Genomic DNA, 12,061 nt, shown 5'->3' on the forward strand with positions numbered 1-12,061 from the left:
GGAGTTCCTTCAGGTCTTACATTTCGGCAGCCTTTTGGACGGTAAGAATCTCCAATGTCACGTCATCTTTTTTGCATCCTGCAGCAAAAAGGTTTGCTCGTTTATTTCATAGCCTTGATATCCACCTTAACTCATGTTCTGCCATTCTCAAATTTGTTCGGGTCTTGTTTTTTCTTGCGGGGTGCTGTTAAAGCGTTAAATCTAGATGTATGTATTGCATTGTATTTTGTACAGCCGCCCCCATTTCAAGCTCAAATATCTTCAGACCCATACAATTTAGGAATTAACTCTTTCTTTCCTGATGAAAGACGAGAGTCTAAGGTTTCTAACGCTGTATTGGATGTTTATGTAGTCCTAAAACTCACTATTCTGTGGGTCCTGCAATTTGAATGAAAATGACAAAAACCCTGGCACTGGAGTGGACACATTTTTTTCACATCGTCTGGCAGTGAATGAGTTAAGGTAGATGTTAAAATCCGTAACAAAATGTCCTTCCATTTCCTCGCACTTTACCTCACGGACTTGACATCACTTCATCTACTTCCATCTCAGGTGGCGCCATTAACATGTCCGTCCCTATCGTCCTGCCGGTCAGCATGGAGACTAAGCAAGAGCTGGAGGGTTGCGCGGCCGTCGCACTGGAGTACGGGGGCTCCCGGGTGGCCATTTTGCGGAATCCTGAGTTTTATGAACATCGCAAGGATGAACGCTGTGCCCGACAGTGGGGAACTACGTGTCAGCAACACCCTTACATCAAGGTGTCTTCTCTTCAGAGGCTGGCTTGCAATCTATTAGTTATATATCTGGTTGACTATCTAGCTATTAGCTATCTATCTAGCTAGCTGTTGGGTGTCTAGCTGGCTAGCTATTAGCTGTTAAGCTGGCTAGCTATTAGCTATCTATCTGGCTAGCTATTAGCTGGCTATCTGGCTCGATATTAGCTATCTGGCTAGCTATCAGCTGTATAGCTAGCTAACTATTTTGAGTCAGGAATCACATTAGCTATCTAGATATCTATTAGCGAGCTGGCCAGCTATTAGCTATCTAGCTAGCTTTCTATCTATTTGAGTTATCCCGGGTTGGGTGAACGCTAGCACGTGTGGCTTCTGCTGCTCACCCACAGAAAAATTGTGACCTTTTTTTTATTAAAAGTGACCTTGAGAGTTTTGAAAGGCACTTATAAATGAAATGTATTATTTATTTATTTATTATGGGACTTGTGATCAGAATTCAAGCAATAAATGTAAAGAGAGAGCTAGCTAAAGATATTGGCCAGCTGGTGAGATGGCTAGCTGGAGAGATAGCTTAGCTAGCTAGCTAACTGGAGAGATAGCTAGCTAGTTAGCTGGAGAGCTAGTTAGCTAGCTAGCTGGAGAGATAGCTAGCTAGCTAGCTGGAGAGCTAGTTAGCTAGCTAGTTGGAGAGATAGCTAGCTAGCTAGCTATCTGGCTGGCTAGATGGATGGATAGATGGATGGATAGATCACAATAAAATAATAAATAAATAAAATGGTCAAAAATACTGATGGAAATACTTCTTGTCCAAAAAAATGGACATAAAAATGAGGAAGGTCTAAGAGGGACTCACAGCAAACTGACATGTCCAACGTGTGCGCAGATGGTTATGGAGGGAGGTGACTGGCTGGCCGGTGGTGACCTGGAGCTCCTCGAACCCATCAAATGGAACGACGGCCTGGACCAGTACCGCTTTACTCCACGCGAGCTCAAGCAGAAGTTCAAAGACATGAAAGCAGGTCCGTAAATACAGACATGCATCCTGTAGTCACTGAAGAAGTCACCTATGGGGCATTATAGAATCTATATTTGTTTTTCTTCCAGAAGAAACTTAGCAAGGAGCAGATGAGTATATGAATTGGTAAAATTGAGAGCATGGCGATGTTTGTGCTATCTCTCGATCACCGATTGTCACACACTTTGGCTGCGTTTGCAGTTTAAGCATGATTGGTCAATGTCAAATCCACGCATGAACACTGTCTGCAAAACCGTTGGAGCATTTACTCAATATCCTTCATAACCATCTTAGGTTCCCGTGTACTATAGTGATACCTCAGTTTACAAACCCCTTGGCTGACGAACTTTTCGGTTTACGAACGTTAAATGTATGAAAATTTTACCTTGGCATACGAACTATTTTTCGGGATACACACGGAGCTGCCACAATGAGTGATGTGTCGTTCGCGAACGGGCCCGTACTCCAAACAACAAAATGGCTGTCGACTGTTTTTGTCCTCTATTCCCCGCCCCCAGTCTTCGGTTAAAGCCACGTGATTGGTCAAGAACGCAGCAATAAGGGGAGGTGGTTGAAACATTAAAGAGACAGGCAGACGACAGAGAGAGAGTGAGAAAATGGATAGAAACAGTGAAATTTGGACTCGTTTATTGGACTGTTTATTTCTTTAATTATAATACCATAACACATTTATTATACATAAAATAATTTGTATTTTGTGTAGTTTTAAGGCTTAGAAAATTAGAAAGTAGAAAATTATGTTTTATAGGGACCTAAGAACGGATTATTCTCATTTGAATGGTTTCCTATGGCTAATTAATTTTTGGGATACACACTTTTCGCCTTACACACTCTGTCTGAGAACCAATTAAGTTCGTGAGCCAAGGTATCACTGTAGTATGCTTTTCCCCTCATTAGCTGTGTATTGTCTCCCCTTAGATGCAGTTTTTGCATTTCAACTACGCAACCCGGTCCACAACGGTCACGCTCTGCTGATGCAGGACACCAAGCGGCGTCTGCTGGAACGCGGTTACAAAAACCCGGTCCTCCTGCTGCACCCGCTCGGCGGATGGACCAAAGATGACGACGTACCGTTACCCTGGCGCATGAAACAGCACGCCGCCGTATTGGAGGAAGGCGTCCTGGATCCGTCCAGCACCATTGTGGCCATCTTTCCTTCGCCCATGATGTATGCCGGCCCTACTGAGGTAAGGAATTGTCAACTTGCAGAGTACTCGAACTCTGTGATGACGTACCGTATTTTTCAATGTATAAGGCGCACCCGAAAGCATTCATTTTCTTCAAAAGATGATCCTGCGCCTTTACGCTTGGAAAAAGAAATTGACTCAGTCAACTAAGTTGACCACAAAAATCGGTGGACAAATATATATTTTTTTTGCAACTCAGATGAGCAGGCAACATGTCACCAACATCCACACAGAAAATGAAGTCTTCAACGTGCTCCAATCCAAGTAACTACTGTACTCATAACCGTTTCGCAGTGCGTTAGCACCCTCTAGTGTTGGCAAGTGTAAATTCATCTACAATATTACATAAAATAATAATAATAATACAGTGAGACCTCAACTTACGAACTTAATTGGTTCCCAGACAAAGTGTGTAAGGCGAAAAGTGTGTATCTCAAAAAAAAATTCCCATAGGTAACCATTAAAATGGGAATAATCCGTTCCCAGGTTTCCATAAAATATACTTTTCAACTAAATAAGCCTTAAAACTACACACAATATACCTTATTCTATGTATAATAAATGTGCTATTGTATTGCAATGAAATAAATACACTGCATTGTATCATAAAGTCACTTTATTTACATTTGTGATGGTCATTTAGGGCTTGATGGAATGGCGTTGGAGGTCGAAGCTCAAAGGGTGTGCTGTAAAATAAAGTTTTATTTACCTTTTTGATGGTCGTTGATGGCTTATGGTAGGAGAGTCACTCCGGCAGCCGTGGTGGGTGTGTATTATGAAAATAGTGCTTATTATAAGGTGTCATTTTCATAAATTTGACGTTTGTAAGACGAAAAGTTTGTAAGTTAAGGTGTGTTCAGGTGTTTCAAAAGGTGTTTCAAGGTGTTAAGGTGTTTCAAAACTCTCAAGGTGACTTAACAGTCACAGGATCAGTTTTTCTGTGGGTGAGCAGCGGCAGCCACATGCGACAGCGTTCACTCAACCCGGAATAACTCAAATAGATAGAAAGTTAGCTAGCTAGCTAATAGGTAACTAAAAGATAGCTAGCTTATAGATACAAATATATAGCTAGCTAGATAGCCAGCCAGCTAGCTAATAGATAGCAAATTAATTAATTAATTAAAGAAATAAACTGTACCGTATAATCAAGTTGTTTTATTTACCTTTGTTGATGTCGTTGCATCTTGATGTTATAAAACCGATTGTATTTATTTTTACATTGTATTTATAAGCACCTTTCAAAACTCTCAAGGACACTTTTAATCATGCCATATCGCCCATTCAGACTTTGTAAATATGACTGAATATTAACATCTCCTTTAGGTTCAATGGCACTGCAGGGCCCGAATGATCGCTGGAGCAAACTTCTACATCGTCGGCCGAGACCCTGCGGGGATACCCCACCCAGAGACCAAGAAGGACCTTTACGAACCCACGCACGGTGGCAAAGTGCTCACCATGGCGCCGGGCCTCACCTCGGTTGAGATCATCCCCTTCAGAGTGGCTGCATATAACAAATCTAAGAAAGCCATGGATTTTTATCACCCGGAACGGTGAGGCATGAAATGTTGTGGATGGAAAGCCGTTGTACTAATACGCACCAGTCGCACAAATTCGCCAATGTAGTTACACAACAACATGATACTAGTGATGCCATTTTGTGCCGTAGTTGCCCACGGCATGCTACTTGGGGTTCCATAGTCAAGTTGACGTCAACTAGTCAACAATTATAGTCAAAGTCCTTTTTTTAAAGACAAAAGTAGTGCTCGTACATCTTTTTTTTTTACCGAGTTGAGTTTGAACTCATTCACTGCCAGACGTGCAAAAATATGTCCACTCCAGTTGCCAGGGTTTTTGTCATTGTCACTCGAATTCCAGGATCCACAGAATATTGAGTTTTAGGACTACATAAACATTCATTGCAGCGTAAGAAACATGAGACTCTCTTCTTTCATCAGAAAAAATAGTTAATTCCTAAATGATATGGGTCTGGAGTTATATGAGCTTGAAATGAGGGCGGCTGTCCATAAAGAATGCAATACTGTACATACATATTGGTTTATATAGCGCTTTAACAACAGCTGAAGCTCGAACAAAGCGCGAACAGGGAAAAAAAAGTAAATGTTGCCTTCTGTAAAGGAAAAAAACATTGCCAGAGGCCATGGCCAGCACTTTATCGGCACCCAAAAAAAACAAAACCTGAACAATACGTCTGTGTAAGTTCTCAGTCGTACAGGAGTGGTCCATCGATGAGAAGGTTTCTTCATCCGTCATCTGTACTTCTTTGAAAGTGTTGGACATTTCGCTTCTTATTTTTATTTTATGCCAGAGCAAATGGGGCAATCAGGCCAGTCGTAGACCCCATACTCAGGCAGGACAATAGCAGTAATCAGTCAGGACAATAGAAGTAATCAGTGTAGCCGCGGGGAGTAGTCCTCTGCTCCCCCCAACCTGAAAACAGGGACCTATCATAGCAGAGTCTGGCACCGCCACATCTGGACATTAGGGATATATAAAGGGCCAAAGCTACCAGCAATTTTTTTTAGTTTTCTGATGAAGCCTTTTGGATAAGAAGCGAAATGTCCGACACCTTCAAAGAAGTACAGATGACGGCCGAAGAAACCTTCTCATCGATTGTATAGACTGTTGACTTGATATTTTTACTTTCTTTTTTAGACCACAATCATTCATGTGTCTCAATCCCGGTCATTATTTGTATTTCTTCGCCCAGCCAGAAGACACGTCATCTGCACATAGATCAACTTTGCTTATGTACCGCATGTTATTTTTGCAGACGTACTCCTACTTATAACCATCATATCTCCTCTATAATCTCAGCGTAACCTGACCTTGCCTCAATCCCCCCCAATGACCCCATCACACCTTCCCCTCTCCCATATTTCTCTTCCTATTAGTCACACCGACTTTGAGTTCATCTCCGGAACCAAGATGAGAAACCTAGCACGCAGCGGAGAGAACCCACCGGATGGCTTCATGGCTCCCAAGGCTTGGAAGGTGTTGGTGGAGTACTACAACTCGCTGCAAAAGGACCAATAAACCAGCACGGCGCTGCTCTACGACTGCAAGACAATGACGGTCGTTCTCAGATGGTGTGCTGAATGAATTTTGAAGACCAGTATGAGAAGTAAAGAGACTTTGTAACTCACGTGGGTGTCGGGGGAAACTCGGTGTCAAATCAAAGTACTTTTTCAATACAGTGATACCTCGGTTTACGAACCCCTTGGCTTACGAACTTTTTGGTTTACGAACGTTAAATTTATGAAAATATTACCTTGGCATACAAACTATTTTTTGGGATACACACTCCTACCAAGAAAATGGCAGCCGACTGTTTTTGTCCTCAATTCCCCGCCCCCAGTCTTCGGTTAAAGCCACGTGATTGGTCAAGAACGCAGCAGTGAGGGGAGGTGGTTTAAACATTAAAGAGAGAGGCAGACGACAGTAAGAGAGTTTCAACTTCTCTCTCCCGACAAATTGGCATTTTCGTGTTTATTATGTTTGTTAAGTCATTACAATTGCCTTGCACGCTGGATCCGAGAGGACATTAATTTCATCTGTGCTGTATGTCATGCATATTAGCATATTTGACAATAAAGCTGACTTTGACTTCAAAGGCAGAGTGTAGACTGCAAGGTTAAAATATCCATTCGATCGGGTTCCACAAACAACTCGCACAAGGCATCTGTATACTTATACTAAATAATAATACATTTCATTAATAAGCGCCTTGATGCAAAAAGCTATCAACTCAGCTAAACAGAACACAATTGATGAGGAACTAGGTAAAATTATCGCAGAGACAGCACCGACAAGGGATCATTCCTCAAGATGGGGAAAGAAGAAGGCCGGAGGAGAAACCAGCCACTCCATTCCATCAAGCCATCAACAACCATCACAAAGTTAAATAAAACAGCTTTATTATACGGTACAGTTTATTTATTTAATTATAATACCATAGCGCATTCATTATACATAAAATAAGGTATATTTTGTGTAGTTTTAAGGCTTAGAAAATTAGAAAGTAGAAAATTATGTTTTATGGGGACCTGCGAACAGATTATTTTCATTTTAATGGATTCCTATGGGAAATTAATTTTTGGGATACACACTTTTGGCCTCACACACTCTGTCTGGGAACCAATTAAGTTTGTAAGCCAAGGTATCACTGTAACTATTAACACATTCCTTTTAAACGTTGTCAACTTCATCATTCCATGGCGCAATTTAGTCGTCTGGAGTCCAGCTCTTTCAAGATAAAATATTTGGAACTTGCTCACTACATATGGAAGACTATTTAGTCGACCCAATAAAGTGGCAAGTGGTCACGAATCCATATGCCATGTATTTTTAGACCGAAGTAACATAAAACTAATCTTTTTTTAACTTTGAAACTACTATATTTTATTTACTATCTAAAGACTATGCAGGGAAACTTTGTTAAGTTAATTTGTAATCATGGAATGAAATGTCATCTTCACTCGCTAAAGTGCCTAAAGTTTATATTAAATTAGCATTAATGTCTCCTCTCTCGGTGCAATACAGCATACGTCCAACTTCAAAGTGCCTTTTCCCACAACTTGATGTGTATAGACCTTTTTCACAATGATGTCAACGCATAAGCAGTCTTGCAATGTACAGCGAAACCACGGTTTACGAAGCCCTTGGCTTACGAACTTTTCGGTTTACGAATGTTAAATATATGAACATTTTACCTTGGCATACGAACTATTTTTCCGGATACACAATCGAGCTGCCACAATGAGTGATGTGTCGTTCGCGAACGACCCCGTTCTCCTAAAAGAAAATGGCAGCCGGCTTGTTTTGGTCCTCTATTCCCCGCCCCCAGTCTTCGGTTAAAGCCACGTGATTGGTCAAGAACGCAGCAGCCGTACCCAAAATGCATTGTGTGTCGCTTTCTCCGTCAGTTGCGTTCCAGACGTGACGTCACATCAGGCATCGTCATCAACTCGAAAACAAGACTTCCTGAATATTCAGCGCAAGTCTTAAAACGTAAAATATAGCTATATCCAGTGGAATCTTTGTAAAATACGCTCAGTAGAAATCATTTGAAGTGATTTTACAAATTAAGGACATAACTTGTCCGGAAGTGTCGGTTGTCCTTTAAGGCTTAGAAAATTAGAAAGTAGAAAATTATGTTTTATGGGGACCTGGGAACGGATTATTCTCATTTTAATGGTTTCCTATGGGAAATTATTTTTTGGGATACACACCAATTAAGTTCGTAAGCCAAGGTATCACTGTACTCTGTACAACAATTTATGATAGACGCTTGATATCTAGTGGTGCAACAACCCAACAAAAACCCACACAATAACAATGTTGTGTTATTTGCATTGATTTCAATGGTGGTTAGTCACTTCTCTGCCACCCAGAAATACCCCAGCGGAACGTATTGTTACCAACATTGTGAAAAAGTCTACCCTGGTACTAAGAATGTCTGATGGAATGTATGTGTTGCTGTAAAAATGGGCATTCAAATGTTACCCAGATGAGGAGGAAAGAAGATGTGAATGTAAATCGCAGTAATAAATCAACGTAATTGGGATTATGAGTCATTCTTTCATAGATACATTTTAATGCGTTTTCACACATTTAAATATGCCGGTTTTGAACGTTGTTATTAGATGTGAGTTGGGTTTTAGCGTAGGAATAAAAATGGAAGCACAACACCGCCCTCTGTTGGCCTAAACTGCTTCGGGCACTAAAAACGCTCATAAATTGAGACTCCTTCGGTTTACGACGTCATTTCGTGAGGCGAAAGAAAATATAATAATAATAATAATAATATAATAATAATAATAATAATAATAATAAAATAATAATAATAATATTATTATTAAGAAGAAGAAGAAGAATACATTACTTTTTAAGCGCCTTTCAAAGCTCTCAAGGACACTTTATAGTCACAGACAAGCATAGGTACTATAATAAATAAAATACAATCACAAATAGAATGCAATAAATAAAATACAATTATAAATAGAAACAAGATTTTTTTAATATATTTTTAATATATTTTTAATATATTTTTTAATATATTCAGCTATTGATAATACACTATATAAATCAATCTGTATTGTATTGTATTGTCTTTATTGAAATAGCACTCTAATGCTAACGACCACTGTATTTGCTTTGACACAGATTTATATTGCTTCGCCTATATGTTGACCTGGAAGCAGTGATTCAGCAGTGCTCTCTCTTCTGGTATGCGAAAGAATCATCCAGATGTATGAAACTTTTTATTTCAACAAATATATTTACACTTTTTTTCTTTTAAATTCAAAGGACAACCGACGCCTGCGGTAAAGTTGTGTAATGGATTCAAATGACTTCTACTGAGCGTATTTTACAAAGATTCCACCGCATATAGCTATATTTTACGTTTTAAGACTCGCGCTGAATATTCAGGAAGTCTTGTTTTTGGGTTGGTGACGAGTCCGTACGTGACATCACTAAAGGAACGCCCCTGACCGAAAAAAGACACATTGTAGCAATCCTTCCGTCACGTCAATGTATTTTGCCGTACTTGTTTGGTCTGAAAACCTTGTGTTGCACCAAAAAGCCGCCAGAAGAGGGCGACCAAGCTCCATGGAAGGAATTTATTAACCTGTGGAAACGGGCTGATTCATTCCTCACAGGAGCTTGGACGCCATTTTCTGTCTCTTTTTTTGGTGATCTATCCCCCCCCCACCCCAATATTGCCTCAAAATGGCACGGAATAAATTCTTTAATCGATTGCAAACATGTATGCTTTCCTCTTCAGAACTATTTGAATCATATTCATAACTGGATGAGTAACAAGAAAGCAAAAAATATCATACTGTGTGTTTCGGGTATTTTAGATGCTATAAAACGTTTTTTCTGATGTCACTTAGGAAACAAAAATATGGTGTCAGTTGTCCTTTAAGTTGCAATCTCAATTAAATCACCAATATATCTCTTTCCCCCCTCCTCAGGTCAATCTCAAATGTTAAAATCACATAACATTTCCGCTCCTTGCGATAGAACAAAAAAAAAAAAAAAAATATATATATATATATATATATATATATATATATATATATATATATATATATATATATTCTACAGGATTAAAATCTCTGATGATGCTTCCTAACAGATCCTGCCATTTTAATAGTTTAAAGAGCTACTTTCAAGTGATACTTACGAGGTGTTTGGATACATTTGTATGACTGACGATTTATTGATCCAGTCATTAAGCTTTCTGCCGGGTTTAAAGCGGGATGAGCATTTCTCCTGATGAGCACAACCATCTTCTCCTGCAAGAAGCAGATTTTTTTTTAATTAGCCTTACAAGGGGATAAAATCATTTAATCTGTGATGTTCCAGGTAACCCAATTTTCAAATCTGCCGAGCGGCACTGCCTAGGATTTAATAAAATCTCCAAACTACGGCGGAGCTGACATGTCTTGTTACAAAGGGAACGACAAGGACAGCTGTTGGAATAAATCTCCCCAAATATATATATATATATATATATATATATATATATATATATATATATATATATATATATATATATATATATATATATATATATATATATATATATATATCACTCAATAGCGGAAGTAAATAGAAAGCTAGCTAGCCAGTAAGCCACCTTGATAGTTTCATAGCTAATAGCTAATAATAATAGCTAATAGCTAATTAGCTAGTTAGTGAGCTAATACACTGAATGTCAGTATTAAACACAGATAGAAAGCTAGCTAGCCAGCTAGTAGATAGCTAGTACATAGCCAACAGATAGATAGCTATATAGCCAATGATAATAATAATGCTACATATAATTTATAAGTGTCTTTCAAAAATCTCAAGGTCACTTTACAGTCAGAGGATAAATTTTCCGTGGGTGAGCAGCGGCAGTAATACGCGCCAGCGTTCACTCAACCGGGAGTAAATGGAAAGCTAGCTAGCCAGCGTGTAGATAGCTAATAGATAGCCAACAGATAGCTCGCTAGATAGTTTCATAGCTAACAGGTAGTTAGCTGGATAGTTAGTGAGCTAATACACTGAATGTCACTATTAAATAGAGATAGAAAGCTAGCTAGCCAGCAACTTTGTTTGGTCTGAAAACTTCGTGTTGATCCGTGTTGATGGCGAAATTAGAAGGAAAAAACATAAATAACGCGATGGTGAATTGTTGTGTGTTGCACCAAGACTACTATTTGATACTAGTTGACACAAACTCCCAGCAGAGAAATCAGCCCATTTCCAACGAAGCTTGGGCGCCATCTTGTGCATTTTCTGGGACGCTACATTGGAGTCCTGACGGCTCGAATTGACATGCTAGGACTTCTTTAATCAATTGCAAACATTTATGATTTCCTCTTCAGAACTATTTGAATCATATTCAGAATTGGATGAGTAACAATTAAGCATCTTATCCGAATCTGAAGCCATTGTTTTGATTGTCGAGCAAGGCAAGACGTCTTGGCATGACGTCACGAACAAGGGGGCGGGACCTTCTGAAACTGGCCATTTCTGTTTTCATTTTGAAGTCGTTTTTGGACACTTTAAGTCATTTTTATTAGTGTTTTACATTTGACTAAAAATATCAGCCTGCGTGTTTTGGGTATTTTAGATGCTATAAAACGTTTTTCTGATGTCAGTTATGAAACAAAAAAAAAAAAATGTGTCGGTTGTCCTTTAAAAATAAAAATAAATATCATGATTAAATTCATTATTAATTTTCCACATTTTAATTCATAAGGCGATTCAGTTGTAAGCGAGAAAAAAAACCGCCAAAAAGTGACATTTCGTGTGAGAAACTTCCCTAATTATAGTCACACGTGATCACTCTGACAGAAGGGAGCCGATGCGTACGTATCCTTCCGCCGCGAGCAAATACAGTAGTCCCATATAGCACGCTCATTTGTCTTCAAATATCGCCTAATATCTTCTTTTAGTTCAAATAATCATTTATAAGATTTGGTTTCGGTTAACTAATCGTATGGTTGACCGTTTTAATCAAACTGAGGGACTACACTGACAAGGCGGCGTGATACGTGTACTAAAAAGCCCTGCCTGCTCTACCT

General features: G+C 39.3%; 1 protein-coding gene across 1 annotated transcript in view; it reads left to right on the forward strand.

Moving 5' to 3' along the window:
* Positions 1-8,544, forward strand: part of papss2b (3'-phosphoadenosine 5'-phosphosulfate synthase 2b) — a 19,141-nt gene extending 10,597 nt beyond the window's left edge. The window contains exons 7-12 of the mRNA XM_089012372.1: positions 1-41; positions 553-758; positions 1,618-1,753; positions 2,689-2,957; positions 4,281-4,510; positions 5,873-8,544. The exon at positions 1-41 is cut by the window's left edge and continues 71 nt beyond it. Coding sequence (XP_088868498.1) covers positions 1-41; positions 553-758; positions 1,618-1,753; positions 2,689-2,957; positions 4,281-4,510; positions 5,873-6,014 — 1,024 coding nt within the window. The 3' untranslated portion in view covers positions 6,015-8,544. The remainder of the gene's footprint in view (positions 42-552; positions 759-1,617; positions 1,754-2,688; positions 2,958-4,280; positions 4,511-5,872) is intronic.
* The last annotated feature ends 3,517 nt before the right edge of the window (positions 8,545-12,061 follow it).

This window comes from Hippocampus bargibanti, linkage group LG13 (assembly GCF_051943395.1).
Source record: "Hippocampus bargibanti isolate YZ-2025 linkage group LG13, ASM5194339v1, whole genome shotgun sequence".
In the NCBI taxonomy this organism is placed as follows: Eukaryota; Metazoa; Chordata; class Actinopteri; order Syngnathiformes; family Syngnathidae; genus Hippocampus; species Hippocampus bargibanti.